This window comes from Heteronotia binoei, chromosome 5, assembly GCF_032191835.1.
Source record: "Heteronotia binoei isolate CCM8104 ecotype False Entrance Well chromosome 5, APGP_CSIRO_Hbin_v1, whole genome shotgun sequence".
Taxonomy (NCBI): domain Eukaryota; kingdom Metazoa; phylum Chordata; class Lepidosauria; order Squamata; family Gekkonidae; genus Heteronotia; species Heteronotia binoei.
This window is the reverse complement of record NC_083227.1, coordinates 170,485,076-170,502,867: the sequence shown is the minus strand read 5'-3', so window position 1 is coordinate 170,502,867 and position 17,792 is coordinate 170,485,076. Positions and strand designations below refer to the sequence as shown.

The following is a 17,792-nucleotide window of genomic DNA, read 5'->3' as shown; positions in this document are numbered from 1 at the left end:
CGAATTGGCTGCCAACCATGTGACTGCAAAAGCAAGGGGGCTGGATCAGTAGCTTCCCCCGGCCACCAGAGAGGGCGCCGCTAATCACCTGACAAATGCAAGTCTGCGCAGGCACAACAGGAGCCTTGTGGGCTGACTGCTGCCATCGCCTGTTGGAGTGGCCCCTAGTCTGGACAGACCACAGCAGCCAAAGAGGCCTGCAGGCATTGGCGTTTTGACTCTGGCTACCTGGAGCAAAGCAGCACTGGTGGAGCACATGCTTCCCCAGGCTCCGTGTGCACACACCCACCATTTTGAGCCATTGGAGAGCGCTTGGCAGGGCGCAAGGCCTGTCTGCCGCCTCCAGCGCTGCCCCTGCCTCTCTCTGTGGTTGTCTTACTGGGTGCTTGGCCAGACTGTTCGTCATTTAGCTGGACTGCAAGACCAGGGAGGCGGCAGGGCTGCACGCTGTGTCCACTGCAGGCGGATAGCTCGATCTGCCTGAGCAGAGGGGACTGCCTAGCGAAGCAGTTAGGGGAACAGGAGACAGATAGACTACCCAACAACTGCTCCGTGAGTGACTCTTAAGCACAGGGAAGAAGCTCCCCCAGCCAAAAATTTGCAGCAGTTAATTCCAGGTCCCATTTGTAACCCTGTGGAGTGCACTCAGGCAGACTGCCCCATTTGCTGTGGCAGGGATGGGGGGGAGAAAAAGGCTGCTTCAGTTCATCCTGATTGGCTTTCCAGCTGGCAGAGATAGCTCCCAGCCCTTAGTCCCACTGGAGACGGAGAAACTTGCCCCTCCCTCTGGTGTGGAGCAGCTAATAGACCCCATCACCCCCCTCTTCCACTCAGCTGACATTCACTGTCTACTTAGCTAGCCCTCTGTGGAGACAGAGAGATTCACCCTTTCTGGCTGTGTGTTTGTGGGGGGTCTGTTCTCCCCGCCCCCCCATGCTACTCTTGCTGCCGCCTGCCCCGTTGTAGTTGAGCCCGGTAGAAGGTGAGGGTGAGGCGTAGACCATCATTTTGTAGGTGCCATGGAGCGCTGAGGGGAGCCTGCCCTCCAGCAGAGTCTGGTATTCATGGAGAAGGCACTTTAACAGTTGTACTAAGACCCCAACATTGAAAACAAGAATCTGGCTCAGAAATCAGTCCAGTGCTGAGGAAAGTGGAGGCTCATCTCAAGAAGTCCAAGCTCTGCAGGCAGTCCCATTCTTCCCCCTCCTTCCTCACACCAGTAAGGCGGAAACTTTGCTAGAGTGAATCACCACCACCTCCCTTCTTTTCCAGGTTTAGCATTCACCTTCTGGATGTTTGTTAGCTGCATCCAAAAAACACCCCCCCCCCCTTTTGCCTGAGAATCATGTTGCACTTTTAGTTTCTGGACCTGGCAGGCAGAAGTTAGTAGTGCCAGTGGAGTTTTGTTTTGAGAAGTTGGTGGGTACAGTGTTGCTCCTATTGTTTGTACTACTGGGGGTGAGTGAGGAAGTGTTGCCTGATTTATTTATGTCTCTTATGCTGTTATCTGGATCTGGGGTAGTATAACAGTTCCAGGAAAATACTGCATACTGCAGTGGATCCCACTCTTGTAATGAAATGTACTGGCAGTCACTAACCCTCAGCCTAACCTTGAGGGCTCTGTAAGCAGAACGATGGACTACAGTCAATAAATGGGTTAACAGAACTCACAGGGATATTGTAAAGATAAAAATGGAGATTAACTATGTTCTATGTGAATTTATCTGGTCTTCTGCATAGAACCTGGATTAACAATGGCTGCTTGTGATGGTGGAGGGTTTGTGTACCCTAAATGGTTTTTAATGTGCTTTCCCCCTTGGCAATTGATGTCTAGTGTGGCTGCTGGAAAATATTGCTTGCCAAAATATTTCACTTTCAAGGAAACTTTCAGGAAATAAAGAGGTTGTGCTCTATCAGCTGAAAAGCCCTTGCAGCACTGAAAGGATTAACGTGAATGAGTTGCTTCCTAGAGAGGCCAAGCAAGAGACAGGGAAAAGAGAAAAGGGTATTTTCCAGGGGAGGGGGAGGCTCTGCTGTTGAATGGCCAAAGAGAACAGGGAGGGGTTCAGATTTGCTAGGGGGGGGGGGGGAGCCTTGCAGCCAACTCCCGGGCAATCAGGGTAATCTTTTAAGTCCTGGAAGAGAGAAATGCGGGTGTTGTGTATTTCTAGCAAGGGGTGGGCGTTTCAGCTGATAGAAAGTCACTGGCTGGGGGGCACCAGAAATTAGCCTTGCCTGGGGTGCTTGATAGTCTAGGGCTGCCCCTACATGTTACCATCTTGGATATCTGTTTAGAACATATTTATAGCGGGAAGGGGGACCAGGTTTGCCAGTGAAGAGCAGAGAGTCCCATACTTGGAGGACTCAAGGTGAGGTATAGAACCCTTAAGTACTCTTCCTGAGCTGTATTCCCTTGGCATAGGTATCAATGAAGAGAACCTTATGAAGCTCATCCAGCATGCCAACATACAGCAAGAGAGAGATGTTCTCTACAATATGCACTGCCTGGGTGCCGCCATCATGCCAGAGGTATTTAATTTGCATGCCACATCACACATGCTATGTAGATATTTCTACCAAGGCTTTCTGAGGAATTTGAGCTGGGTCATGGAATGCTTATAGTATCGCCATTGTGATTTGGTGGCCATGGAAATCGCTGGAAGTATGAGGAGAGGGAGAAATAACTTCTGGGATTTCTTTTGAAGAGGGAATTCTCCTGAGGGTGTGATGCAGTTGTCCTTATGTCTGCTGATCTATTTTTTTCTCAATCTGTTCTTTTTCTCTCTTGCATCTCTCTTTGCCTAGAACATCTGGGCCCAGTTAGGTAAGCCATTGATCTCTTTGCAGCCTTTGACATTCTTACTCCATTTCTTTCCTGCTCTTCAACCCATGTCCCACCACCACCATACCCCTTCCAGTGCTACTCACTCTTTATTCTCCTCACAGGACAGTGGGCAAATGAAACCTGTTAGGAAAGTAAGGCTGGAATCAACCTACCAGCTCTCTCGATGGACCCCAATTCTTAAGGACATTATGGAGGTAAGCAGGGACCTGGAGGAAGAGAGGTTCAGGGGTAGAGAGATTATCCTTGCCTCACTTGGCTTGAAGCTTCAGGGATTCACTGCTGAGAGTATCTGTACCTGTAGGGGTGTGCACACAAAAAATAATGGATTTGGGGGGTTCGGATATATGAAACAAAAAAAAAATTGGTATTTGCCAATATTCCCAAATCCCAGTATGAGTATTATACTGGGATTCGGGAAATGATCAGTATTGCTGAATGTATTTGGCTTAATTATACCCTTCCCCAGCCAGGAAAAGGATGCAAAGTGGGTGGAGGGGGGCATTTAAACACACCTCCCATCCCTTCACCAGCCCACCCATAGCAGCAGGCTGGTTGGGGAAGGGAGGAAAGATTGGCCCCCCTGCTAGCCATTTAAACCTAACAGTTGACAGGCAGACTGTTTCAATGGCCAGCTCTGGTGTGGTGAATGCACCCAAATAAAAGTTGAATAATATTGGCTTTTATTCGGGATCATCTTATCAGTTTGCCAAATCAGATTAAGTATTTATTTGGTTTGGTTTAGCCAAATGCACATTCCCTACTCTAGAGGTAGAGCAGCTGTGTAAAAGAGGTTGGTTCAGAACTCTGATAGGTTGGTTCAGAACATTAGTATCAACATGAGAAATTGTGAGACTCAAAGAGCACTGGTATCTTGAAGCATGTAAAACAAAATTTTGTGTTCTTGGTTAGTCTGTGAACCAGGAGAATAGAAAGGAACTCTCTTCTTTCTCCTTCTCAGCCTGGGCATCCATGATCTTTAGGAAATCAGTTGCACAGGTTTGGGGAACAGAGTGGTAGGAGTTCATTGTGAACTAAAGCAACCTGCATGCATGTTTAGTAAGATACTGCACTGTGCTGCATTCTGCCTCCATGTTGTTTTTAGGATTCTGATGAAATGAAGACAAATCACACACAGTATTGATTAGAATTATTAATCAAAACTTGTTCATTAAATACAGTAGCTCAGTATTCTAGCAATAGTGTGAAACTCATACAAAACGTGTTACATTACCTCACTCAGTGGCATTCATGGTAACATCTGAAAGCTGCAGGGTGGGCTAGCCGTTCACTTCAGAGGTAGAGGACATGATTAGATTGGATCTTCTTAGCAGTAGCAAGGAAGAAGCTGGCACCCACATTTGTGCCTAGCTTTACTTCTGCTGCATTGGCAAGTATTGCAGAAATTAGAATCCTTATTGTTTTTGATAAGCAGATCAAAAGACTGTTATTTTGTTTTTGTTTGTTGTTTTTGATAAGCAGATCAAAAGACTGTAAAAGAATGCCATTATTACTGTCAGAGTACATTAAATTATATAATTTTAACTACATTGACTGGTTTTTAAAGGATGTTAAATTTAAAGTTTATTATGGTTAAATTTAAAGTTTTTATATTTATTATTGTATGTTTATGAAATGTTGTTAGCCGCCCTGAGCCTGCCTAGGTGGGGAGGGCGGGATACAAATAAAATTTTACTTACTTACTTACTTATTTTATTTATTTTTAATTATTTGGTCGATTTATATTCCACCCTTCCCCATACAGGCTCAGGGCAGGTCACAGTCATAATAAAGCAATTAAAATACAGTAATGACTCAATAATATACCAGTAAAACAAAGTTACACAAAATATACATAGGCGGGCAGGCACATGTTTCAGGTAAAACAAATATTTCGGCTCGTTGTAACTCACTCATTCGAGTGAGTGCCGCAGAGAGATCTGCTCACCAATTGCCACCCTTTGTCCTATATCGGCAAGGCGGTGGGTCATTAGATCATAATTGACCGTGTCAAACGCCACCGAAAGGTCTAACAACAATAGCAGCGCTGACCCGCCTTGATCCAGATGCCTTCTAAGGTCATCAGTGAGGGCAACCCAAGCAGTCTCCGTCCCATGGCCAGGACGAAAGCTGGACTGGAAGGGATCAAGGGTAGAGGTATCCTCCAGGAAAGCTTGGAACTGCTTTGCCACCACTTTCTCAATTACCTTACCCAGGAACAGTAGATTTGACACTGAGTGGTAATTGGCCAGGAGCATCGGGTCCAAAGATGGTTTTTTTAAAAGCAGACGAACCACTGCCTCTTTAAGTTTAGCTGGAAAAGTCCCTGTTTCCAGAGACAAGTTAACAATGTCAGCTAAAGGACCTTGGATACCCTCGCCACCTGCTTTAAGAAGCCAGGATGGACAGGGGTCCAATGCGCAAGTGGTCGGCTTCACTGCAGCAAAGATCCTATCCACATCTTCCCGAGAAAGACGGCTGAAGTGGTCCAACATGGGTCCAGAGGACGGACAATGGGCTTCCAGTTCCCGTACTGTATCAACTGTGGCTGGAAGAGCCTGGCGGAGAGTCAAGATCTTGTCTGCAAAATAAGTCACAAAAGCATCACAGCCTATATCCAATTCCCTAGCTTAGATTGCCTGTCAGCACTATAGTTAATGAATGATTTATCCTAGATAATTGGGCTGGGCTCGAATTCACTGACTCAATGGAGGCCGCAAAGAATTCCTTCTTAGCAGACTTCACTGCCTTCTCATAGGTCTTCATGAACACTCTATAAGAAAGATTTCAGGTTTTCACAGCTGGTAACATCATTAGGGTTTGTAGAATCTTTCGGGATCAAGTGCCGTGTTCTACTGGAGAAAGTTTTCCTTCCAGACGTTTCATTCTCAGCTGCGGAGAACATCCTCAGTGGCGTTGCAGCCGGAGCAGGCGCTCAGGCCTTCTTGGCTGCTGTGCATTGAGTGGGGCCAGGGCTGCTGGAGAGCTGCTATTTGTAGGCTGGAGGGGGTATGATGAAAGGGCAATTAGTTTGTGGATGTGCCCATTGTTTGGTGGGGCTTCCTGGAAGGGTAGTGATAAGGAAACTTATCAGCACAATTTTAACAGAAAGGAAGAAGGCATTTTCATCCACCAATCTTGGTACCCAGCTCTGCAAAAACACCCTACAGACTATAAATTGCAGAAAGTCTCAGAACAACCAGCAAATTCCACAGAACAATCAGCACAGTCAACTACCATCTTCCTTATCTTCAAACCCCTTCCAACCTTTCCAGCAATTAACACAGAACAATGGTCACATTCAACAGCCAGTTTCCTTATCACTACCCTTCCAGGAAGCCCCACCAAACAATGGGCACATCCACAAACTAATTGCCCTTTCATCACACCCCCTCCAGCCTACAAATAGCAGCTCTCCAGCAGCCCTGGCCCCACTTAATGCACAGCAGCCAAGAAGGCCTGAGCGCCTGCTCCGGCTGCAACGCCACTGAGGATGTTCTCCGCAGCTGAGAATGAAACGTCTGGAAGGAAAACTTTCTCCAGTAGAACACGGCACTTGATCCCGAAAGATTCTACAAACCCTAACTCTATAAGAAGTTCTAGACTTTTCGTCATGACCTCCGCCACACTCGCTCTAGCCGTCTAAGTTGCCGCTTCATCCTCTTCAGCTCCAGGGTATACCACGGAGCTGATTTAGTATGGCAACTAAGTTATGCCTTCTTCCTTTAACTGACTCTTATACATGTGCTCTGGCCACATCTGTCCAAGACAAACTAACGTTCAAATATACTTATGAAGAAAAAACTTAAGCAAGCTTTTCAGTCCTTACTAGCTCCATTGTAACTTCGTAACACAACTAGCATGCCAATGTTTATATGTTGTTTAGCCAGCGGTTACCTACTGAACAATCATTTGATAGTTCCCAAACATTCATCAAGCAAGAGATTTTCATAGATGCCTTGGCTAGTGTTGACTTATGGTTCCAGATACTTATCCAAAGGATTCTAGTGAATGGCTATGTCTAGTTTATCCAGAACTTAGCAAATCATCTTCTTAGTCTGTAGTCTTTACAACCTTGCCATATCAGTGTAACTAACCTCTGGGCCTTTAATTCCTTATCCAAGTTCTTGGGCCCCTAAATACCAGGGATCATGGGTAACATTAATAAAATACAATGAAGCTACATATTTGATCCCTTTTCTTACAAAAATGTGCAAGTGCTTTAAAGTGGAGACTGCAGGTCAGCTTATCTATAGTGAAGTCACATGAACCCTTGGATTGTCCTTCCTTCGTCCCTTCAAGCGGCATAGATTGCATTTTACTAGGACCTTGCTGTCTACTTTCCCTCTGTTCTCAGGCACTCATTAGAGATTGCCTTATTTTGGATGTTCTCTCATAGTAGACACTTCTAGGTATGCTCCGATTTAACTTGTGTCATGTCCGCTCTGCATCACAGGATATGGAATGTTTCAACCACCCTTGCTGGTCCAAACTATGTTTCCTTGGCTATGATTTTGATACCGCCATTTTGAGAATTTGCAGAAAGGTAGTTGACGCAGCTTTAGTCCAATAGTTAATCCATTCGAGAGAGCCTTCTCATCTGTCCACCTCCCAGCCAGCTACATGGATCTTTGTGAGAAGGGTTGTATGAAATGTTAAGCTCCTCCTGTAAAAAGTCAATAAGCAGGATTAATGTGAAAGTCCCTATTATAAAGCATTATTCTGTTGTCATATAGTCTAGGCTTGTTCATAGAGCCGGCATGCATGCCAGTGAACTTACAGTTGCACAATGATCCCATCTCCCAAAGGCTGATCTGTGAGTAATGCTTTGAGAAAGGAGAGCAAGGCTACTTCTGCCCCGAAGTCTTGAAATGGAGGATGAAACAACTGGCACCTTAAGATGTCTTATATAATCTGCCTTATTTCCTTTCCGTGTTGTTAGGTCAGCCTTCCCACGTTGTGTTCTAGAGTTCAAAAGCTGAAGCTGAGTTTACACTTGCCTTTTCTTCTCCAGTCTGCTGAATGCCTCACCTTGTACCTTGGCCTATTTTTGAAGTCACATTGCATGATGCAATGCACCCTGGAGCCTATTTATTGTTTCTGTTCAAGTAGGAAGCTGGCCTCAGCTGTGCTCTGTGTTCTTACAGGATGCCATTGAAGACAAGCTGGAGAAGAAGTTGTGGCCTTATGTATCTTGCCCTGCTCCAGGCCCCTGTTCTCAAGCTGCTGTGAGGTGAGCAAAAGTGTCACCATATGTGATTCCCACCACCACAACCAACATACACACAAAAACATGGATTTTAATCTGTGTTCTGCATGTTGGTGTTAGATCTCTTTTTAGGGAGGAAAACGGGGCTCAAGAGCAATAGATTTACACCTGCAGGTATGAGGCTCTTTCCCTCAACTGTTGTTATTGTACTCCCCTTTTTTTGTTGGGGGGTTGTGGTGGTGGTAAATGTCTATTGTTCTCTCTCTACACACACACACACACACGTACATCCAACTTCTTACTGCATGTGCAGTTAGTACTACACTGAAAGCCATTTTCAGAAGTTACAAGGTCACCGGAGTAGTGTGCACAAAATTGAACTCATGGTGGAGCCAATCTTACTGGGAGCAACCACTCCAGCATGGAAGAAAATAGTGTCTATCTGAACTGCTTCTAGCTATCAGTTTTCTTGTAACTGTTCCCTAATGCACATGTACATCCCTCTTCCATAGTGCCCGTTTTGGTCACTGGCACAAGACCAAGACAGCAACTGAGTACCGGACAGGACCCCGCCTCATTATCTATGTGCTAGGGGGAGTTACCATGTCAGAGATGCGCTGTGCCTATGAAGTCACAGAAGCCACTGATGGCAAGTGGGAGGTGCTGATTGGTAAGTATGCCAGCAGTGAGCATGACTAAGGCAAAGCTAACTCTTCAAGGTAGGAATCGTTTAGGACAGGGGTGGCCCACGGTAGCTCTCCAGATGTTTTTTGCCTACAACTCCCATCAGCCCCAGCCAGCATGGCCAGTGGCTGGGGCTGATGGGAGTTGTAGGCAAAAAACATCTGGAGAGCTACCGTGGGCCACCCCTGATTTAGGAGAGTCAGTGACACTGAGAATGCTTGTCAAGGAAGAAGAGGAAATATTGTTCTATGTGTTGGGACCAATATTCCCTCTAAGCAGAGTCTTGTGAGCAAAAATTTGTGAGCAACTGGCATTAAAGTTGTGAGCTACTGCATAAATTATTGTGCTCTGGGGTCATCCTTCCTGAGTTAAGACAAAAATGTGTGAGCTGGAGGCTAAAAATCTGTGAGCTAGCTCATGCTCACTCAGCTTAGAGGGAATACTGGTTGGGGCGCATCGTTACCACTTGAAGAGAAGGATGTTCACCACAGCCAGAGACCAGAATACATGCCACTAATGTCAGGCTGTGCGTTCAGACAAGTTATCTGGGAGTAAGCAAAAACTTTCTACAAATGGCTATAGAGAGTAAGCAGTACATCTGTCAAGCAAATCTGGCCTGGGGTAATTCTTTTGCTGTGCAGGGAAAGATTGACTTAAAATGTCTGCTGCTTGTTTTTGACCAAACTGTTTTCACCTCATTGGGGTATTGCCATCTCCCTTGCGTGCCTTAACATTGAATATTGTTGAATTTGTGTTGGAACTAATTTGCTTGCTACATCCTTTCTAACGGGTTGGAGGCATGGAAGCATGTCTTGGGTAGGCGTACAGTCACAACAGTGGCTAGTGAAAGTGACTTTGGTGAGTACTGGGACTGAGGTTCAGTCTGCTGCAAATGCAGTTACAACTACTTTTGTGTGGCCTATGTGACCTACTGCAGTATTTTTAGCAGGGCTACCAGTGGACCAGCCAAGTTCATGTGTACATGGGCTGTGATGAATTCCTATGGTAATCCTGCACATTTTTCTTCTTCTTGGATGCACAGGCTCATCCCACATCCTGACACCCAAGCAGTTCTTGGAAGACGTGCATAACCTGACTGAGCAGACTCCACTGAAGTTTTAAGAGGACCCCTGACTCCCAAGAGACTTGCTGACAGCAGCTCTTCCTATTTATCTGCTGTTGTTCTCAACCAGATTCCCACTCTCATGCATCCATCTCTGCTTCTGTCCTTTTAAGACTGGCCCTCCACCTGGTCTCTCCTTAATGAAGGAGCCTGACATTGGGGGATCTTGTCTTAAGATCAACGCTGAAGATGTGTCCAGCTACCTATTATGAGTTCTTTGTCTCTTACTGTGATGAGGATTCTGGTTGCACTTATCTCCCTTTGTCCTCTTTCCTTCTTTGCCCCCCCCCACCCCCCCAAAAAAATAGGAGAAAGGAGGAGCAGCTGCATACTTGATATTTCTGTCCCTCAACTGATGAAATTGTCAACTGCCTTAAAGGGAGCTTTGAGGAAAAGATCTGCTTTGACACCTCTCCTTACTGTTTTGCAGTTGGTGGGACCCACCAGGATACTGATTTTTTTTTTCTCACTTTGTAAGAAAAAATTGCCTGGGGATGTTGAGGGAAACTGTATGAATGAATACAATACCATTCCACTGACAAACTCCTTGCAGGGAAAAGAACAATAGAGGTAGTAGTCATCTCTGGCATAGCAGTGCTGTTAATAGCTGGTACAAAGTAATGGTTGTGCCTCCTACTGCAGAATGACCAAGATCACATCTGTGCATAGGACTATGTATACTTTTTGTGGTATATATCTCTAATAAAGAAGTACAGAGTCTGTAAATAAATATGAAAAGTAAGCATCTCTGTTGTGCAATTTGAAATCAAATGGTAACCATTCTGAGTGGACAGTGCAACAGACCCAAGCCTGCAGCTAAGATGAAATGTCCCAAGACAACATTTGGTGGTTTCACTCTTTTCCACCCCTTTACCATTTTTTGCATACCTCCCTGGCCCCATAAAAAGGTAAGGTGGTTTCCTGTGCAAGCACCAGTCATTTCCAACTCTGGGGTGATGTCGCATCACGACATTTTCACGGCAGACTTTTCTACGGGGTGGTTTGCCATTGCCTTCCCCAGTCATCTACGCTTTCCCCCCAGCAAGCTGGGTACTCATTTTACCAACCTCAGAAGGATGGAAGGCTGAGTCAACCTTGAGCTAGCTAGCTGAACCAAGCTTCCACCGGGATCGAACTCAGGTCGTGAGCAGAGCTTTGGACTGCAGGACTGCAGCTTACCACCCTGCACCACAGGGCTCCTCTCTGGTCCCATACACTTCATTTTAGAGGTTTGTAGGCCAAAACCTCTTCCTCTGCCAGTGGAAAGCTAGCATGTCAAGAAGTGTTCTAACCTACACTTTTCCTGATGCATTAGCTTTCTGTTTGTGGGACATCCTGCTGTAGCGTGGAAGAGCAACCAAACATGCAGGGCGCCATCTGCATTCTGTGGTAGTGTAGTTACAAGAGGATTGCACCAGATAAACTTTCCAAAATGTTCTGTTTTTTTATACAATGTGTTTTCTATGGACTTGTTCAATGCTTTTCATTGTAATGTTGCCAAAGGGCTCTTCTCACAGTTGTTTAAAGCATTCCCTTCTGCTATCTCAAGTGAGGGAATGTAATTTTGTTTCCAGAACTGATGCAAGCAATGTAACTTTTAAAATCTACAATTGGAATGCCTGTTTCCCCAATACAGAGCACAAATTAATTTTGCTCTACACCAAAACATTCGGCTTCAGCACTGTTCTGCAAAGCAACAAAACTAAACACAGTGATGCCCCTGTGCATTGTGTATAATAACTGCAATTTTACTCCCCCAAAAAAACTTTTTCAAGAGGTAGCTGTGAATTTATAAATATTGAAACCAGATGCATGAGAGTGGGAATCTGGGGGAAGTTGCTGAGAGTCTGAGTTTGTGTGGTTGCTGGGGAACTGCTGTTTGTTTTGAGTGGGCTGTACATGATTGCTGCTGATTGTAGGTGATTGTTGCTGATTGGGGGTGTCTGTGTTGCCTGGGGTGACTGCTGGCCCCACCCTCTTTGCATTTATAAGGCTGCAACTTGCCAGAGGGTGAGAGCTAAAGGGCTCTAGGCCTGTGGCTCTTAGCCTGGGGGCTCTAAAAAGCCCAGGAAGGACCAAGAAGCAGGGGCCCTAGTTTCCTTATGTTCTCAATAGGGTAAGTAAACTTTCCAGAAGGAGCGCTACATAAACACAAAAGGATTTAAAGGGAAGATTGTCTATTTTAAAAGCTATTAGGAAGGTAGGGGGGTGGGGGCTTTCTAGTGCTTTGCACCGAGTGTCATGTGTATGACTATCTGCCCACTGGACAGAAGTCTTGGGTGTGTGCTCAATGCAAGGAACTCCTGGTCCTCAGGGAACGAGTTTGCACTCCTGAAGCCAAAGTGGCTGACCTGGAGAAGCAGAGACAGGCACTTGGAGAAGACTTTCAAGGACTTGTTAGATGAGCCCCACTTCGAACTGCTAGGGAGCATGAGGGTCGAGAGGGAACAGAGCACCATGCTGAGGATAAGGGGAATGCATCCTCAGAAGGGACCTCTTCTTCAGTTGGTGAGCGGGTATCCTTTTGCACCAAGGAACCATCCCTGGGAAGGGGGGTGGTCTTGGTAGTTGGTGATTCAATCCTTAGACAAGTAGATAGCTGGGTGTCAAAACTGCGTACTGACCGCATAGTGACTTGCCTGCCTGGTGCGAAGGTAGCAGATTATGCATGTTGTAGATAGGCTGATAGACAGTGCTAGGGAGAAGCCAGTGGTTGTGGTGCATGTTGGCACCAACAATGTGGGGAAATGCAGTAGTAAAGTCCTGGAGGAAAAATTTAGGCTGCTAGGCAGGAGACTGAAGGCCAGGACCTCCAAGGTAGCCTTCTCAGAAGTGCTACCTGTTCCACGTGCAGGGCTGGGGAGACAGGCACAAATGAGAAGTCTCAATGCGTGCATGAGACAATGATGTAGGGAGGAAGGGTTCAAGTTTGTTAGGTACTGGCACACTTTTTGGAACAAGTGGGAGCTGTACAAAAGAGATTCTCCACTTTTCCCCAGAAGGAACCAGGCTGCTGGCTCTTAAAATCAAAAAGGTGGCAGAAAAGTTTTTAAACCAAATCTTGGGGGAAAGCCAACAGGAGATAGAATCATAGAATTGGAAAGGACCTCTAGGGTCATCTAGTCCAACCCCCTGCACAATGCAGACAACTCACAAACACTTCCCCCTAAATTCACAGGATCTTCATTGCTGTCAGATGGCCATCTAGCCTCTGTTTAAAAACCTCCAAGGAAGGAGAACCCACCACCTCCCAACAAAGCCTGTTCCACTGAGGAATTGCTCTAACTGTCAGGAAGTTCTTCCTAATGTTGAGCCGGAAACTCTTTTGATTTAATTTCAACCCATTGGTTCTGGTCCTACCTTATGGGGCCACAGAAAACAATCCCACACCATCCTCTATATGACAGCCCTTCAAGTACTTGAAGATGGTGATCATATCACCTCTCAGCCGCATCCTCTCCAGGCTAAGCATCCCCATCTCCTTCAACCTTTCCTCATAGGACTTGGTCTCCAGACCCTTCACCATCTTCATTCCCCTTCTCTGGACCCGTTCCAGCTTGTCTATATCCTTCTTAAAATGTGGTGCCCAAAACTGAACACAATACTCCAGGTGAGGTCTTACCAGATCAGAGCAAAGCGATACCATCACATCACGTGATCTGGACACTATAAGTCTGTTGATACATCCCAAAATTGCATTTGCCTTTTTAGCCACCGCATCATACTGTTGACTCATACTACTGCTAAGACAAGTCTCCCCCATCCTATAACCATGCATTGGATTTTTTCTACCTAAATGCAGAAAAACAGGTTGCTTACCTGTAACTGATGATCTTTGAATGGTCATCTGTGCATTCACACCCTTGGGATTCCAGGCACCTGCCTGGCTCCAACCGGTACTGAAAAGCTCTAGAATAGATCTTTATGTCCCGACCACTGGGCATGCCCACGGTGACAACCGAGCATGCCCAGTAGACGGGGCAGCAAGATCCCACCAGTTTCCTTCTGACCACTGAAGCAACTCCAATAACCTCTGAAGAACTGCCAGCGGAGGGGAGGAAGGGCGGGTGGTGTGAATGCACAGATGACCACTCGGAGATCATCAGTTACAGGTAAGCAACCTGTTTATCTTCTTTGTGGTCTCTGTGCATCACACCCTTGGGAGAATAGCAAGCTAAAACTTACCTGGAGGAGGGAGCTGGCACTAGACGACCGCAGCCTGAAGCACTGCGCTCCCCACACGCATCTAGGGCATAATGCTTCACAAAGGTATCCAGGGTCACCCACGAAGCTGCTCTGCAGATGTCGGTAAGAGGCACCCCTTTGAGGAAAGCAGTGGACGTAGCTATAGCACGTGTAGAATGAGCCCTAGGAGGTCCTGGAAAAGGGCGTTTGGCTTGTAGATACGCAAATTTAATAGTCTCCACAATCCATTTTGACAGTCACTGGGAGGAGACCCGCTTTCCCTTAGATGGACCGGAATAGCACACAAACAGGCTGGGCGTTAAACGAAACTCCTTAGTTCTATGGAGATAGAACAACAAGGCACACTTGACATCAAGCGTATGCAGGGCTTTTTGTTCTAGACCCTGTGGGGAAGGAAAAAAGGCCAGTAACACAGTCTTGGAATTTAGGTGGAACACTGACACCACCTTGGGCAGAAAGCAAATGTCTGGAGCAAGGACAACCCCAAGATCATGAAACCACAGGTACAGAGGGTCTGATCTGAAGGCTGAGAGCTCCCTAATCCTCTTGGCGGACGTGATCACCACCAGGAATGCCACTTTCCAGGAAAGGAGGTGAAGAGAACACGAAGCCATCGGTTCGAAGGGGCGATGCATAAGACCTCTGAGAACCACAGAGGGATCCCAAGCAGGGATGACATGATGACCCGGTGGATGCAAACGAAAAAGACCCTTCAGGAAACGCTTGATTTCTGGGTGAGAAAACACAACATAGCCTTCAATTTGAGTGAAATGTGTGGAAATCGATGTTAGGTAAATATGATAGACCAGAGTCTAGTAAATGTATCAAAAACGAAAAAACTGTGCGAAGGCTAGTCTGGTCCAGAGGGAGCCGAGAAGAAACAACGAATGAAATGAAACATTTCCATTTCAAGCTATAGGATTTCCTGGTGGAAAGCTTTCTGCTATTTGATAAAGAGGAGATCCGGCTCCTTTGGAAGATGATAAACTCATCTTCGAGATAGGTGAAGGAGAACTGGAAACCACAACTGCCAGGGCCATCATGGAGCTATCAAAATGCAACTGGGCTGTTCCCTTTTTATCTTGGCCAGCACCCTGGATAACAGAGGGATGAGTGAGAACATGTACAGGAAGCTGTAAGACCAATTGAGAAGAAGGCCGTCGCCCTCCGACAGAGGGTCCAGACCCCGCTGAGCACAAAAGCGATGACATTTGCGGTTGCCACATGTGGCAAAAATGTCCATCTCTGGGTGGCCCCACCTTTGGAATACAGTTTGGAGATAAACTATGTTCAACTCCCACTCGTGTAACTACGCTCCCCCCCACTGAGATAATCTGCCTGGATATTCAAGGTTCCTGGAATGTGAACCGCAAGCAGGGATATCCCCTGATCCAGGCACCAGAGTCAAATTTCTATAGCGAGGAGACACAGCCTCCGTGATACTGTGCCTTCCTGGCGATTGAGATATGCCATCGCCGTTGTATTGTCTGTCATTATTGAGATGGATTTTCCTTTCACTAGAGGGAGGAAGTACTGATGAGCAAATCAAATTGCTGTCAGCTCTAGATAATTGATATGATCGGCCCGTTGAAGTGAGTCCCAAGTGGCTCCCACAGTTAGGCCTCTGAAGTGAGCTCCCCAGCCCAGGAGGGAGGCATCGGTCATCAACATCTCCATAGGAGGAGGAAGGCGAAACGGAGCACCTTGTATCAAATTGGAAAGACCAGAGTAGGAGTTTCTTACTGGCTGTGGCAGCATGAGCACACGTGTGGGTAGGTGACAAGACAATTTGAACACTTCGAGAAACCATAACTGGAGTGGCCTCATACGCAGCTTTGCCAGAGATGTAACCACAGTTGTGGCTGCCATCAGTCCCAGTAACCTCTGAATGGAATGGGCGGAGGCTTTTCCCGAGGCCTCGACGCTGCATGCCATAGTTGATAAAGTTCATGCCCTCACATCCGGAAGGAATGCTCTGCAGACAATGGAGTCGATAAGGGCCCTGATGAAAGGGACTCTTTGGCAGGGAACCAGATTGGATTTCGGGAGGTTTATGCAGAGACCCAGCAATGCTAACATCTGTAGCGTTATCTGGATGTGATGTGTCAGCAGGGAGCTGGAATTGGCCACCAGCAGCCAATCGTCTATATAGGGGAAAACCGTAACCCCTAATAGGCGAAGATGAGGTGCAACTACTACCATGACCTTGGTAAAAACTCTGGGGGCCGTTGATAGGCCAAACGGGAGGGTGGTATATTGGTAGTGGTCTGCACCCACTGCAAAACGGAGGTATTGACGGTGCCCCTGACAAATGGACAGGTGGAAATACGTGTCCTTGAGGTCTATGGTAGCCATCCAAGAGTTCTCCTCCAACAGCGGAAGGATTTGGAATAGGGTAGTCATCCTGAACTTTTTGTAGGCGATACAAGTGTTCAGGCCCCGGAGGTCCATAATAGGCCGAAGGCCCCCATCCTTCTTTGGAACAATTAAATAATGGGAGTAGAACCCGTGTCCTTGAAGAGCTTGAGGGGCAGGTTCGATAGCCTCCTTCTCCAGAAGAGATTGGACTTCAGTCTTTAGGGCGTCCGAGGGTGACGTGTGGGATGGGTGGTGACTCTTGGAACTCGATCGCGTACCCTTGATCGATAATAGTAAGAACCAAGGAGTCCGTTGTAATATTCTCCCAGGCATGGAAAAAGGGGGATAACCGAGTGTCTCCAGGTGCGGCAGTGAGCGTAGAAAAGTCCGGCAGGGCAACATGTGGTCCAGACATTTAGTGGAAGCTGTGAGGGAGGCTGGTTTCTCCCAGGGCCTTTTGACAGTTTGCAGCAACACATTAGTCAGGGGAAGGGCAATGGCGGTGGACACGTCACACTGAATGAAGTCGAAGACCAGATCATCAACCTCGGGCTGAGGTTGTTGAATTGACAGCCCTAGGGAGGTTGCCATGCGTTTGACTAAGTCTCTGTACGATTTAAGGTCCTCCGATGGAGAGATCGGAGCGTCGTCCGTCACTGGCGTTGATGGCATGGGCTCGGAATGATGTTGATCCGAGTCGGCACCGATAGAGCCAGCCGACTCCTCGGCATCGGAAGATTCTGGCTCCGACAGGTTGGGTAGCAGAAGAGTTGGTGTGGCCGGACGTTTCGATGCCGATGCCAATACTGGTTTAGAAGGCTTGGGGTCCTCCTGGCGTCGCTCAGAATAGTAAGCCGAACACCGATCCCAGTCCGGCATGTCCCGAGGGTAGTGCCAAGGATAAGGCAGGTGATAAGGCTGAAAAAAAATAACCCTGTCTGTGGTCCCAGGGTGAAGGGGCACCATGATACTATTGGTACCTGTCATCGTAACCTCTGGGATGATCTCCTTGATCTGGAGAGCTCGGTTTTCCCCAACGCATGGTCGAGAGGGGCCTTCGGGGTTAAGACGGGGAAACATCCTTGCTCCCACACACCGATCCTGACGAACGCTGAGTAAGATCGATCTGCTCCATGTTGGAGTCAGAAACGTGAGCCGATGGCAAAAGGGATCTGCAGGGCATGGGGTCCCTTCGGCGTGGAGAAGCAATGATCTTGGGCGGGGCCACTCTTGGTGGTGAAAGATCTGGGAGCATTTTCAACAGCATCAGTCGAACCCTTTCAAGGGAGGCCTCTGAAGGAGTCGGGGAGGTGTGTTCCCTCACAGCGGATGTCTTCTACTTCTTAGAAGGCTTGTGCTCCTTTTCACGC

General features: G+C 47.0%; 1 protein-coding gene across 1 annotated transcript in view; it reads left to right on the top strand.

Moving 5' to 3' along the window:
* Window positions 1-10,596, top strand: part of STXBP2 (syntaxin binding protein 2) — a 35,009-nt gene extending 24,413 nt beyond the window's left edge. Inside the window, exons 14-18 of the mRNA XM_060240720.1 lie at window positions 2,423-2,529; window positions 2,947-3,039; window positions 7,990-8,075; window positions 8,564-8,721; window positions 9,778-10,596. Of these exons, the coding sequence (XP_060096703.1) occupies window positions 2,423-2,529; window positions 2,947-3,039; window positions 7,990-8,075; window positions 8,564-8,721; window positions 9,778-9,857 (524 nt within the window). The 3' untranslated portion in view covers window positions 9,858-10,596. The remainder of the gene's footprint in view (window positions 1-2,422; window positions 2,530-2,946; window positions 3,040-7,989; window positions 8,076-8,563; window positions 8,722-9,777) is intronic.
* The last annotated feature ends 7,196 nt before the right edge of the window (window positions 10,597-17,792 follow it).